Below are 13100 nucleotides of genomic sequence, written 5' to 3'. Positions count from 1 at the left end.
ATGTCAAGATTTGATTCCGATTCTTAAGATTCAGAATTGATTCGATTCCCATATCGATTTGGGTTAGTGTTATTAAAACTGTTTTTTGAGCTGTTGCATGAATTATATGACTGTGTAGTTATGCAACATATTACTACTAGTATTATACTGAGATTGGACAGCAAGTATTGGCAGCTAATGATGCTGTAAAGACCAATCACCTCCCATGCTGATATAACTGCTTTCAGAAACATTGTGTGGGTCAGAATTACCAAACAGATCCAGGGCAGCAAATGTATGAAATCGGTTTTATTTTTTAACACATTTTTTCCATGTAACCCCAAAACAGTATATAAGTAATGAAATATAGACAATTTATACAATTATAACTGAAAACTTGAATGTTTTCATACCTTTTAAAGATATTTAAAGGCAAAAACATTGTATCCAACAAAACATTCCTTTTTTGGGCATAAACACAAAAAATGTGTTCAACTAGATTGGCAATGTTGAAGCTTCTGACAATTTGTGAGTACATCCTTTCAGAGTATCATGTGACCAAAAAGGTTTCTCTTCGAGTTCAGCAGACTTAATGAAAAACATCTGGTCCTACCAGGTCTTAAAATGAGGTAAATGCAACCTCAGATGAGCGACATGTGACACCTTACACACCATCATATCATTATTGAATTTACAAGAAAGCAAAACTAAGAAGGTCTCCTTATTTTACTTCCACATGAAGCAATAAGAGCAGCAGTAGTTTGTTGGTACCGGGCTGCTGGAGTCTATCCCAGCTGATTACAGGCAAAAGGCAGGGGTCACCCTGGACAGGTCACCAGTCTGTCACAGGGCCAGGCCTAATTCAGTATATTTACAGCAATGTGTGGCAGTATTTGCATTTGTATTCTGCATTATTCCAATTGATCATTGGCAATACTAGAAAAAGTTGTAATAGTATCTACATCTGTAGAATATTTATAGCAATTGTACAACTAACAGAAATACCATTATACAAGATCCACTTTTTTTTTTTTTTTACCTGTTGGCCTAGTTTAGCTCATCTTAACCTCTGATGCTAACAAACATGATCTTACATTTGTTCTGCTCAAAATTTTCCTTGTTTCAGGTGTTGCTGAAACAACATCCGAAACAAGGACATGTCCTCCCAATACAGTAGCCAAGGATGTGAAATCGAGCTAAGGAGACCTAAACTGTTTTTGACCTCCTAAGACCTGGACATCACACATTTTGTTGTCTATATCCTAATATTTCATTTCTCAACTGCAGCCCAAAGCAAAAAGGAAAAAAAAATGCACAGGGTCTTAGGAGGTTAAATCAGGGTGTAAAGATGTTTATTTCTGTTTCAAAGGAAATGTATTCACTTTTGGTGCCATCTTATAGTGGTCAGTCAGGAAACTGCACTTTAAGACTAATCTTTTGTGATAAATAGGTGAAAGTAAATCATAAATATATGAGGGTCCATGACAGAACCCTGAGGTCCACCACAGGAACAAGTGAGGAGGAGACCAGTCCATGTGACTGGCGACAAATAAGTGTGGACAAGGTTTTTCAGCGTAAAACATAAATACATTGTATAAATGTTAAACCATCCACAAGTTGGAGGCTTCCAAAGAGCTATACGATAAGTCTGAAGGAGTCATGAAATTAGTAAAGGGAGACGAAGCATAACCTTCTAACTTTTAAACAAAGTTCTCTCAAACTAAGCTGTTATTGGTAAAGAAGTAATTAAGTACCTTAGCTCAAGGCAAAGATTAAATGTTAAGGCAACTTTAATTGGAGGTTTTATGGCTGGTCTGATCTTCCCTTCTGCTTGAAATCATTCTGAGCCAATTTTGACAGAGAAATGGGAATAAAAACCTAACCTAACTTTACAGAGTAAAACTACTTAAACTTTTTAAGTCTGCTGGGTACTTTTTTTTCTTTTTTTTCTTAATACACGGACTGTACACAGTCATTTGCCAGTTGCTGTCTTTTCTTTCCAGCTTATCGTTGTGATAACTATATATTTTTTAGCCTTATGGGCACATTCCCAGTGTAGTCAATTGTGACATCTGACTTCTGTCTCATACCTAGTTATTGACATCTTTTTTCTTTCCATTCCCAACAGTAAGAAGGAACTTTTTTTTTATTCAAAAATACAAGAAAGCAACCTTCTCCAGCTCTAACTTTGATTGCAGAACATATTTGTGATTTTATTTTTTTTCAGGGTTTTCTCACATGTAAAATAGCCATTAATTTAGTTATGAGATGTACTGTTAGGACTAATGTCTCCTTGAAAAATTCATCCATGCGTTTATCTTCAGTCGAATTGATGACTGCAACACTGCTGTCTGAGTTCTCACCAGAACTAAGAAAGTGGACCTCATCACTCCAGTTCAAAAGTCCTTACACAGGCTCCCTGTACCTTAGAAGATAGACTTTAAAATATGATGTTGGTTTATAAATCACTGAATGGTTTAGGACCAAAATAGATCAGAGACTTGTTGCCACAGCAACCATCCAGACCTCTCTGATCTTCTGGTTCAGGTCTGCTCTGTGTCCCCAGAATCAGAACCAAACATGGAGAAGCAGCATTCAGCTTCTATGCTCCACAGATCTGAACAAACTTCCAGAAAACTGCAGGAACACTGAAACCCTCAGTTCCTTTAAATCCAGGTTAAAAACTAATTTGTTTACAGCTGCCTTTGACTGAAATATTTAATTCTTCTTAATTTCTTAATTTAGATGTTACAATGTTAATTTTAGGACTTAATTGTTTTTTTCTCCTCTTCACTTTTCATATATTTATTATATAAAGCATCCTGAATTGCCTTGTTGCTGAAATGTGCTCTATAAATTAGAGTATTAGGGCCAGGCAGGAGAAAAATAAAAATAATATTTTAGAGGAGGAAGATTTTTTTTTCATTATGCACTTCGAAAAAAAAAAGTCAAAATGTCGAGATTAATGTTGAAGTACAATTTTGAGAAAAAAGTCGAAATGTTGATAAAAAAGTAAAAATTTCGTGAATAAAGTTGAAATGTTCAGAAAAAACTTTATTCTTGAAATTGTATTTCAACATTAATCTCGACATGTTGACATGTTGTTTCTCGAAGTGCACAATAAAAAAAATCTTCCCCTCTCAAATATTTTTTCTCCTGCATGGCCCTAATACTCTTCCGTAATAAATAAACTTGCCTTGCCTTAGACTTATTTCTGTATTTTGTATTACTTTTTATATGTTATGCGTTGCTAATTGAGGTTGTTTATACCTCATTTTAAGATCCGGGGGAGGACCGGACAATTTTTTTTTCTTTGTGCTGCTGTGCAAAAGTCTTGGCTTGAAAGAGGGGTTACTGACTTTAAAAATGATGTTAGGTTGTTCTCATTCACACAAACACTCTTGCATGCAGGGCTTCTTATCATGCAGGCTATAAATTCTACCAGAACAGGGAAACTGACTCACATGTAACAACACAGGCACCATGTGTTGTTGTGTGTTGAGCAATAGAAGAGGATCATGCCAAGATAATCTTCTTTCATTATACTTATGTTTTCATTTTTGGTCATTTAGTGTGTCACTGCGACATGAGTCTCTTTTGTGTCTTTCACTAAACACTGTGCTATAATTGCCTCGTCTTCAGAGCTGCAGCTCAAACATTAGGTCAAGGGCTCTAAGGCTGGACTGTGTGTGTGTTTGGGTTAACAATGTTATTTCTGTGGCTATTCAATCAGAGGATGGGATGTCAGCTCATTGTGAAGGAGCTAAAAGCGATTATGCCGGAGAACAGAGTGCAAAAAAGGATGGGCAGCTGTGGCTTTCCCCCTCAGAGTTGGCTGGTGAGGTGCAGAGTCCTGGGAAGCTCTGTGTGGGAGTCGGCTGCCTGACGCCGCGTCCTTCTCTTCAACCAGAGCTGTGTCGGTTACACAACCGCACAGAAGTGAAGCAAAGCGTCCCTGATTGTGGGAAACGGCTTCAGACGTGAGAAAAGTCATGTCCTTGTGGTTTGCAATCCATTATTTCAACTTCTTTTACATAAAGTAAGTGCTGACTTATGAATAAAAAGGAACTACACTTATTGCACAATTGTTTTGATGCTTTGAACAAAATATGATGGAGATTAAAAGCAGTAAAACAGCTCAGTTTTTAACTGCTTGTTTGCAGCTTTTTTTTATTTTGTGGGATGAGTTACGACTTCTCTGTTTTGAAAACGTGTCTCTTGAGATAACCTGCACAGCTTTGCACTGATGGATTTTGAAGTGCAGCAAATGCGGCATGATTTGAAGTTGGAGATGCAGGATAATTCTGGATAATTCCAAGAACTGAGAGTATAACTTTATGAAATTAGAAATATTCACCATTTATTTGCATTTTGTGTGTGATCAGTTTTTAAATAATTTGAGTCAGTTCCATGATTTTTGTTGTTTCAATTTATTTATATAACTTTGTGCATGAAAGGGTTAATGTAACTTTGTAATTCTGCTTCTTGTCTCGGTCTCTATGTTTTTTCTCCCCATTTGTCTTCTGACATTTAGAAAACACAAAAGCATCAATGATGGGGGAAAGCAGGAGCCATGAACTGTGTTTGAAACATTGCTAGTGTGGCCCTTTAAAAAAAACAAAAAAAAACTGCTTTATATTTTCATCAATCCTGCATTCACTTCGTATGTAAACCTTTTACTTCAGCACATGAAAATCACCTTTCAACGGTAGGTCACCTACCCGCAGTCCATGTTAGCAATAATTTTTTTCATTATAAAAATTAATAGTATCAAAGTATTCAAATGAAAAACCAAGAGGTGTGTTTTATGTTTATAATTGTGTCGTACAATTCACCATACATTTGAAATGTTTAGGTTACATGATTATAAAGTTATTGAAAAACATTTTTAAACCAATATTATGCAATTCTTTCCCACATTTTAAACATTCAAAAGAGTCCTCAAATACAAGACAAAGAAATGTTTTATCTGACGCCTTTACTACAGCAGTTCAGCTGTGGTTTAAAGCGGAAATGCTGCAACTATTCAGCCGTCAGTAGTTTGTTGATGGTCCCTAAACGAGAGCGTTGCAGATAAATAGTTAGTCTGTCGAATCTCCAAAATAAAACATCTCACCGCAGTATTTACGGAATGTCCCCCGTGAAAATCATCTTCATTACTATGAGTTGATATACAGTAGATCTTACAATACTGGTGTGATTTGCAACTTTATTGTGATATTGATATGCCCTCAACATTGCTTTAAGTCTTGCTTTAAGTCTGTTTGTTTAGTTTTTGTTTCTCTGAGTCCATTGGAAGTGGAAGCTAAGGTTTGATCTGCTCACACCATCATCTTAAAAACCCATAAATATCAGGACATGGGTTTTTGTCCATATTGTCCAGGTTTATGTCACAGCACAAAATTAGTTCTGCAGGTATATTATTACAAACGTGACGATGCATTATTATTGCAGACACGGCAACAAAGGCCCTGGTGCAAACCTGCGACATTAAGTAAGAGAATTACGCAACTCCTTGATCTCACTGCCATGCAGTCACATGGTTCACCGCTGTTGTGTGGTATATGGACGTGCAACCAAAACCAGTATTTCCCCAGTAAATATCAGTCATAATATGTTTTGATTTATGTAATGACTTCACTTACATGTAGTAAAATAGTAAAGTTAAACAGTACTTTAACAGGAGTGACAAAGACAGTACCGTATTAATCAGTTTTGGAGGGATTGGTGTCTTTCTCCCGGTCTTTGTACGTTTTGACCGTATAGAAACGTAATTCCCGTCAGTTGTGTGAAATAAGACCTGGAAACAGGCATTGTGGCATAGAATTGTCAAATTGGTTTAATTCACCGTACAAATTGTTACAGATTACTTTCGTAATACTGTATTTGACCCGGTCTTTGTATGTTTTGACCGTATAGAAACGCAATTCTTGCCATTTTAAGAATGAGATGTACCTGCTGTACTGCCCTTACTTTTTAACAACTTGTGCTTTTAATGTTGATGTAAAGCACTTTGAATTACCTTGTGTTGAATTGTGCTATACAAATAAACTTGCCTTGCCCTGCCTTGGTGATTACTTGCGAAACACATTCACATGTATATTTTATATAATCAACAAATAAATATCTTTGAAAAAGAAACCTTGCTCACTTTAAGCTTGTCTGTACCAGACTTAAGTCATGTCGTATACATGTATTAACAAATTAGCAAACATTGGACCATCTTGAGTTTTAGCACTTGAAGCCCTCTTGTCTCTTCTGCTGCCTGCCGGGGTGCTTTAATACAGGCTAAGCTGCTTTAAGTTCCCTGAAGTGTTAAAAGACTCAGAGCTCAGGGAGAATCCGGGGATTTACAGTTTTTCATGTTTAATCTACTTGAAATCTGATGCAAAATTAGCTAAATGTGGTCTCAGTTAAATCAGCAGATTTAGCGTGTCGTCATGGGCGGAACACACTTGTGAAATACTGATGTAACTGTTGAATAACACTGGAGAATAAAATGATTTGGTAAATTATAAAATAATCATGTGAACAAATCTTTTTAACATACAGTGTATTAATATAAATGATCAATGAGATTGAGTTATTTTTACCTGTTAATCTGTTTTCATGAATCATTTTCTAGAAGACTCCCAAGCTTTGGACGTTGGAAAAACGCAGCATGATCCATACATAGTTGGGGTCTTAAATCGATTTTAGTCTCAAGTGTGCTCTTTAATTATCTAAGATTTAAGTATTTATTTGCTTAATTAGGCTGTAATTAGGAAAAAAAATATTTAAACTTAAAAAGAGACCGTGGGAGTTAATGTGTTGTGGAATTGAAAAACATAAATGTCCTTTCACTGCCTCATGGATTGTTTCTTTTTTGTTTTTTTACAGATGCAACTGGTTCATGAGTTTGAGGTCACCAGCTTTGGGGGGCAAGATGATCAGCAAGAATTTCAGCCTGTAGGGGACGGCGGTTAGGGGACGACCCTCATGTTGCTGCCAAGCTCCAACTAGCTCTCTAGAAACCCTGTTGGACAGTTTAAACAGCTGAGACTTCCTCCCACCATGGAGGCTGCAGCAGTGGACAACCTAATAGACTTTGACCAGCCCTCGGAGACCACGTCCCTCAGCGTGGAAGGAGGCCAAGGCCACATGGACGTCTTCTCCTCTGAGCTTCTGTCCCCTGCAGATGTCCGCCAGCAGCCATTACTGCCTGAGCCCATGGCACCAGCCAAGGCTGGATCCCCCCACCAACACCGCTCAGCGGAGGAAGACAACGAGGAAGAGAGTGATGCCACGGAGTCGGCAGACAGTGAGAACGACATGGACCCACTTTCTCACTCGTGGGAGCTGAGGAGGTCCTCGTCTTCCTCCGCTCACAGCGGGGAGGACGCCGAGGCGGTGGAGAGGAGGCACTTCATGAAGGCTTATGTGGGGAAAGTGTTTCATGGAAAGTAAGTAACCCTTTGTTGTTTGAGCAACAAACATGAGGTCACATCAAAGAAATGTCCATAATAAAGTTTTAGTCTTAATGTTAAATGTTAAAATGCATGAAGGTTATATATAGGTTCATTTTGATCCCCATTAGCTACAGCAAAACTGCAGCTATTCTCCCTGGGGTCCGACACATAATACACAGTACATTACAACAGAAAATTAAAAGCAAACCTAAAGAGGTAGCATATCAAAAAAAGAAAGGAAAAACAGAAAATAAAGAAAAAATAAGAAGTCATTCCGTTTAACATTTAGATATAAGTAAAAAAAAATACATATTCATACATTTTATAACGTGAACAAATTCAAACAATGTAAAGTTATCATAGTTTGCACCAATAACCATTTTTAATAAATATTCATTTATTTTAAATTATATATCCATATATATATATATATATATATATATACACACACACACACACACACACACACACATAGATCACAAAATAATATATAGTCTGGTGTGTTATTATATATAATAACACACCAGTATCTCTTATTACACTGTCATTTGTCAAGTTGCATTATGGGTGACAAATTTAAAGGCAGAATCTTTAAAAATGTAACATTTTCATGTTTAGTTCTCATTCGCAGATTTAGCTTTGCACTAAGATGGTTAAATGTAGATCTCAGTCCCTATTTTACCCTGGAAATCAGGGAATAATGGTTTTCCAGTTCCGAAAAGAGACAAAATGAGAGAAACTGTAAACATCCCTGTTATGGCAATCTATCCACAAAAAATGCCATAACAGGGAATTTGAAGCCATTTCCAACTCATGCTGGTTCTGAAAGAAGTGGTCCGACAGGGAGCTGCGTTCAACACTTTATTTTGCATGTGAAGCCTCAAAAAACACCTACAAAAACCCGGGTGCTGACGAGCCGGTGTAATATCAAAAACAACTACACATTAAGCTGCTGGTGATAGCACAACAATACGGACCCACACAAACTGTGCACGGTTGAAAAACTGTGTGGCTTCCAGCTCCTAATTCCCCATCTGATCACCTGTGTCTCCCTTACTTAACCTCTGATTGCCAATGACCTCCCATGCCCACAGGTGCGCAGGTGATGTAATGACAACCTCCACCCACACATACATACACACACACACACACAGCAGAACTCTAAATTGGCTACAACAATCCCGAAGAGTATTTGGTGCAGCCTGAAACCAGCTGCTGATCTGGCTGCTGATAGGCCGGTGCTTGTAACTGATAGGTCATGGTTGGAAAGGAGAAGGTGTCCACTCATGCGTCTAACCGGCCCCCAAACGCCTCAGCTTCTGCCTCCAAACACCAGGAACCCACTGAAACTGAAAAGCCAGCTCATGTTCCAACCAGACGTCCTAATTAATTTTTACGTTAGCAAGATCTTTCTTTCTTTTTTTTATTTTTTATTCTTTATTTCATTAATTAGAAGAAAAACAAAACAGTTCAATATAATTACAGCAAACCTCTTTCTTTCAATGAAAGGGAACAGAAAGAAGACTAAGCTTATTTTATCTGTCCCTTTTTCCTAAGAAATCAAATTTCAATTAATGTAATAATAAAAAAAAACAAATTACGCAATTAAAAAAAAAAACACTTTCCAATAAACGTAAAAAAAATATGACAATGGTGCTGAAAAGAGAGAGAGAAAAAAAAAAGAAAACCCACCTAACAATTACGATATTTCTTCATCAAACTGGCTTTTATTATTCTTTTAAATGTAATGTTTGATTTGCTTTCTTTGGCTTCTGTATCCAGATTGTTCCTTAAACTGATACCTTTTACAGAAAGACAACGTTCCATTAATTTTGTCCTAAATATTGTTTTTTTTTTTTTTTAAGATCTCTGTTCCTTTTAAGTTATACTTATTTTCTCTTTTCAAAATCTTTCTGTATATTGATTGGCAAAATTTTCTTATGAGCTTTCCACATAATTTGCAGAATTCTGTGGACCACTAATTCAAGAAACTTCAACAGTTTTAACTGAAGGAATAATGGATTTGAAGGATAGATAGTTGTTGGTTTATGAAAGCAGAGAAATGGAGTAGCATTTTCTAATCGTCTTCACTCCTGTTTCCACATGCTTCTCCTCCCTTTACGTGGCTGTGTGGTAGATAGTTCCCTCTGCTTAAGGCTCTATCATCAGAATATCCCTGACCGCCTCACTGATGCCCCACAGGGAACAGCAGTCCAGTGAAAAGGGCTTTTCCAAATATCAGGGTACCTTTTTTTTGTATTTATTTTTTTGACATTTTTCTTGTATCTTGTATTTTGCAATTTCTCTTCCACGCTTCTTTTTTTTTCTTCTTTTTTTTTCAGTTTTTCCTTTTGCAAAGCCATGACCTGGCCTTTCGGAGGGAATTTACTGTCATGACAACTTTCCCTCATCCTCCTCGTCTTCTTTAGGGCAGTGCGATCATGTTTCATTACCGTCACAGGCATGGAAACGGAGGTTTCCATTTGTTTCCACCACAATGAAACAACAATTTGAATCTTTTCAGGCCACAAGCAAACAATCCTGCTTCTGAAAACATTGGGACACTGTGTAAAATGTGAAAAGAAAATACATGCAACAATTTGTACCATAATACCATAACTCCATAGCTTATTCACAGTAGAAAACATATCAAATGTTGAAAGTGAGATATTTTAGCATTTCACGTAAAATATTATCAGTGAATTTAGAATTTGATGACAGCTATTTGTGTTAAAAAGTTAGGATATGGATAACAAAGGCTCGAAAAATAATCAAGTATTTCAAAAGAAACATATGGGGGAACATCTTGTAACTGATAAGTCAATCTGCTACTGGGCAGTGACATGATTGGATTTAAAAAGAAAAATATAAAAAGGATATAAAAAATAATGCAATAAAACTGTCTATAATAGTGAAACAAATTCAGAATAATAATGCTCAGTATAAAGCTAAACAGAATTAAAATGTCTAATTTATTATGGCACATATTGTATTCATATGATTCCAAGAATCTGTATAAATCTCTGTGAGCAAGGGACAATTTGAAAATCCACATGGGATGCCTGTGATCTTTGGGACCTCAGGCTGCATCAAAAACGGACTATAATCTGTAATGAAAATCATGCTTTTCCCAGGAGGAACACTTCTGGAAATCACTAAGAACACACTTTAGCATACCATCCACAAATGCAGATTAAATCTCTATCATACAAATAAGAAGCCATGGGTGACGATAATTCAGAGATTCTTAAAGACTTTAAACAGGGAAACTGGATTTCCTTTTTGTTCTTGAAGGTATTTTAGCTCCATCAGTTTGAGTTGGTGTGGAGTTTCTACTGAATTCGTATGCAAATCACTGAGTCTCCCTCCACTTCTGTAGATCATTAGACTCTTTTGTTTTTGCTTTTATGCAAAACGCACCCCACCCTGTTGTTCTGTGCACACTGAGGAGGATGGGTATGGAGGACCAAAACGGACATAATTCAAAATAAAAGCAAAAAAAAAAAAAAAAAATATATATATATATATATATATATATATATATATATATATATATATATATATATATATATATATATATATATTTTCTCCTTATACATGGATTCCATTCATTTCTGCCTCATTATGCAAATGAAGAGGGATGCCCTTTTCTGTCCAGCTACTATTGGCCAATAAACAGGAAGAACCAGGATGGAGAATCCAGACTATTGGTCAGAACTAACTGAAGCCTCCTGTAGGGGGAGTCTGTGAATAAAACGAGCGCACTGTTGGCGCACTGGCAAACAGATTCTACTATATCATTGGTCAGGATCAAATGCTGTTTTCTTTTGGCTGGTGGAATTTTGACAGTATTATTCCACAACAATCCAAGCGCAAAGAGAACAATCAAGCGCCAACCATCTTACATTCTATTCATGGGTTTCAGTCACGTGACATTTTTTGTTGTCAGCGCCATCTTGAGGACCGACCGAGGACCTTCACGTCGCGCAGCCAATATGACGTCTCACCTAATAACTCACTTAACTCCCGAAGAACAGCAACGGTATCTACAGAAAATTGACACTTTAGGTTTCGATCCGTATATAATAGCTAATCAATTACTGACTCCACTCCAGTCTGCCAAAAACCTGCCAGATTTGTCGTTTGCGGACATATATATCTACCTGGTCCACAATCCTTCTCCATACACCGGCGAAGCTCCAAGCCGTTTCCCAAATCCAACTCAGCCTGGATCATTTCTCGTGTCCTCTGCTTTTTCCCCACATCTCAGTAATGATCTGACATGCTGACATATTTGCTGCATTTAACACATGGATCTATTATAAAACCACTTTAACACCACACGCCGCTCATTCCACGCTGTTTGCTGTTTGATTGCGTCACCACACGCATTTATTAAATGTTGTTTTTTTCCCCACTTACAGGACCTTTTCTCTCCCTCCCGTCCGATGTTCCGGGACCTATATAATAATAGGATATTATTTATTTCTGCCACTTTATTGTGGTTTTTGTAGTGAAATGAGGAGGAATCATAGAGATAACTTCTCATTTCAACTAACTGGATCAGCCGTTCCTCATCATGACTGTTTCCTACAGCGCTTTCAACGGGCTTTCAACACGAGTGACAGGAAGAAAATAGAAGAACATTTAAATATCACAATATCCCACGGCCCACTTAAAGCACTGGTAAAAGGTCAATCCCGTTTTTTTAGACTTATTATTGTCGCATCCCACGGCACAACAGATAGACGGCATGTTGCAAGTCTGTCCTCAAGATGGCGCTGCGAGTACTGTGTGACGTCACATGATATCGATGAATAGAGGCTCATGTGGAGCTCAGATTCGTTGCAGTTCCTCGACTGACCGATAGAGGCTGGCTGCAAAAGTAAGTCAGTCTCCACTGACTCCAAATGTCCAACTTTAGAGCAGAAATAAACACATTTACAGCCTGCTTCAAAAAAAACATTTTAATCCCACTCGTTTGATCTTACATCCATGACAACTCTGAGGGGGGTGAATTTTTTGTACCACACCACGAAAATGTATATGAAGCAATACATTAATTTCTAAAATTATTGATTGACTGTCGGTTCAGCCAATGGCTAGCTGGTATCACTTCCTCAACTGTAATCATCAAGCTACCGTGCTTAGCGAAGCAGCGAGCCGTTTGTGAGAACCCTGTGTCGGCTAAACATGTCACCGTTGAGTCAACATTAGGGCTGGGTATTAGGGCTGTTCGATTAATCGATTTGAAATCGTAATCGCGATTATGTAATTAGAACGATGTTAAAACGTGAAACTCGTAAAATAGATTTTTCACTTTTTTTTTCTTTTTTTTTTTACCTTGTCTGCACACGTATTAATGATTGATACCATATTAATGATTGATGGAAATACCTCTCAATACCTGGGACAAGTGCCCCATCGGAGAGGCTCTTTAGTGTAGGAGGGGGCGTTGTAACATGCCACCGGGCATCCCTCAAGCCAGATGCCGTAGACCGGCTCGTGTTCCTTGCAAAAAACTTGCAAATGTGAATAGCAAATGTAATGACTGACATTACACACCTCTACCTCCTTCATGGGTTGCATTATTATTTAGCATGCAAGACCCAGTTTAGTTTAATTAGAAAATGTCTTGTTTTATTTAATTGGAAATTTAACTTACTGTATGTT

At 37.3% G+C, this 13100-nt stretch overlaps 1 protein-coding gene across 2 annotated transcripts in view; it reads left to right on the top strand.

The window, feature by feature from the left end:
* kiaa0513 (KIAA0513 ortholog) overlaps positions 1-13100 on the top strand; it is a 49507-nt gene that overhangs the window by 5756 nt on the left and 30651 nt on the right. For both annotated transcript variants that reach the window (XM_061721133.1, XM_061721132.1), the window contains exon 2: positions 6859-7421. In XM_061721133.1, coding sequence (XP_061577117.1) covers positions 7033-7421 — 389 coding nt within the window. In that variant the 5' untranslated portion in view covers positions 6859-7032. The remainder of the gene's footprint in view (positions 1-6858; positions 7422-13100) is intronic.

Source organism: Cololabis saira, chromosome 5, assembly GCF_033807715.1.
Source record: "Cololabis saira isolate AMF1-May2022 chromosome 5, fColSai1.1, whole genome shotgun sequence".
NCBI lineage: Eukaryota > Metazoa > Chordata > Actinopteri > Beloniformes > Belonidae > Cololabis > Cololabis saira.
Note: the sequence above shows the minus strand (reverse complement) of the source record. Positions and strands in the feature narration are given on the sequence as shown.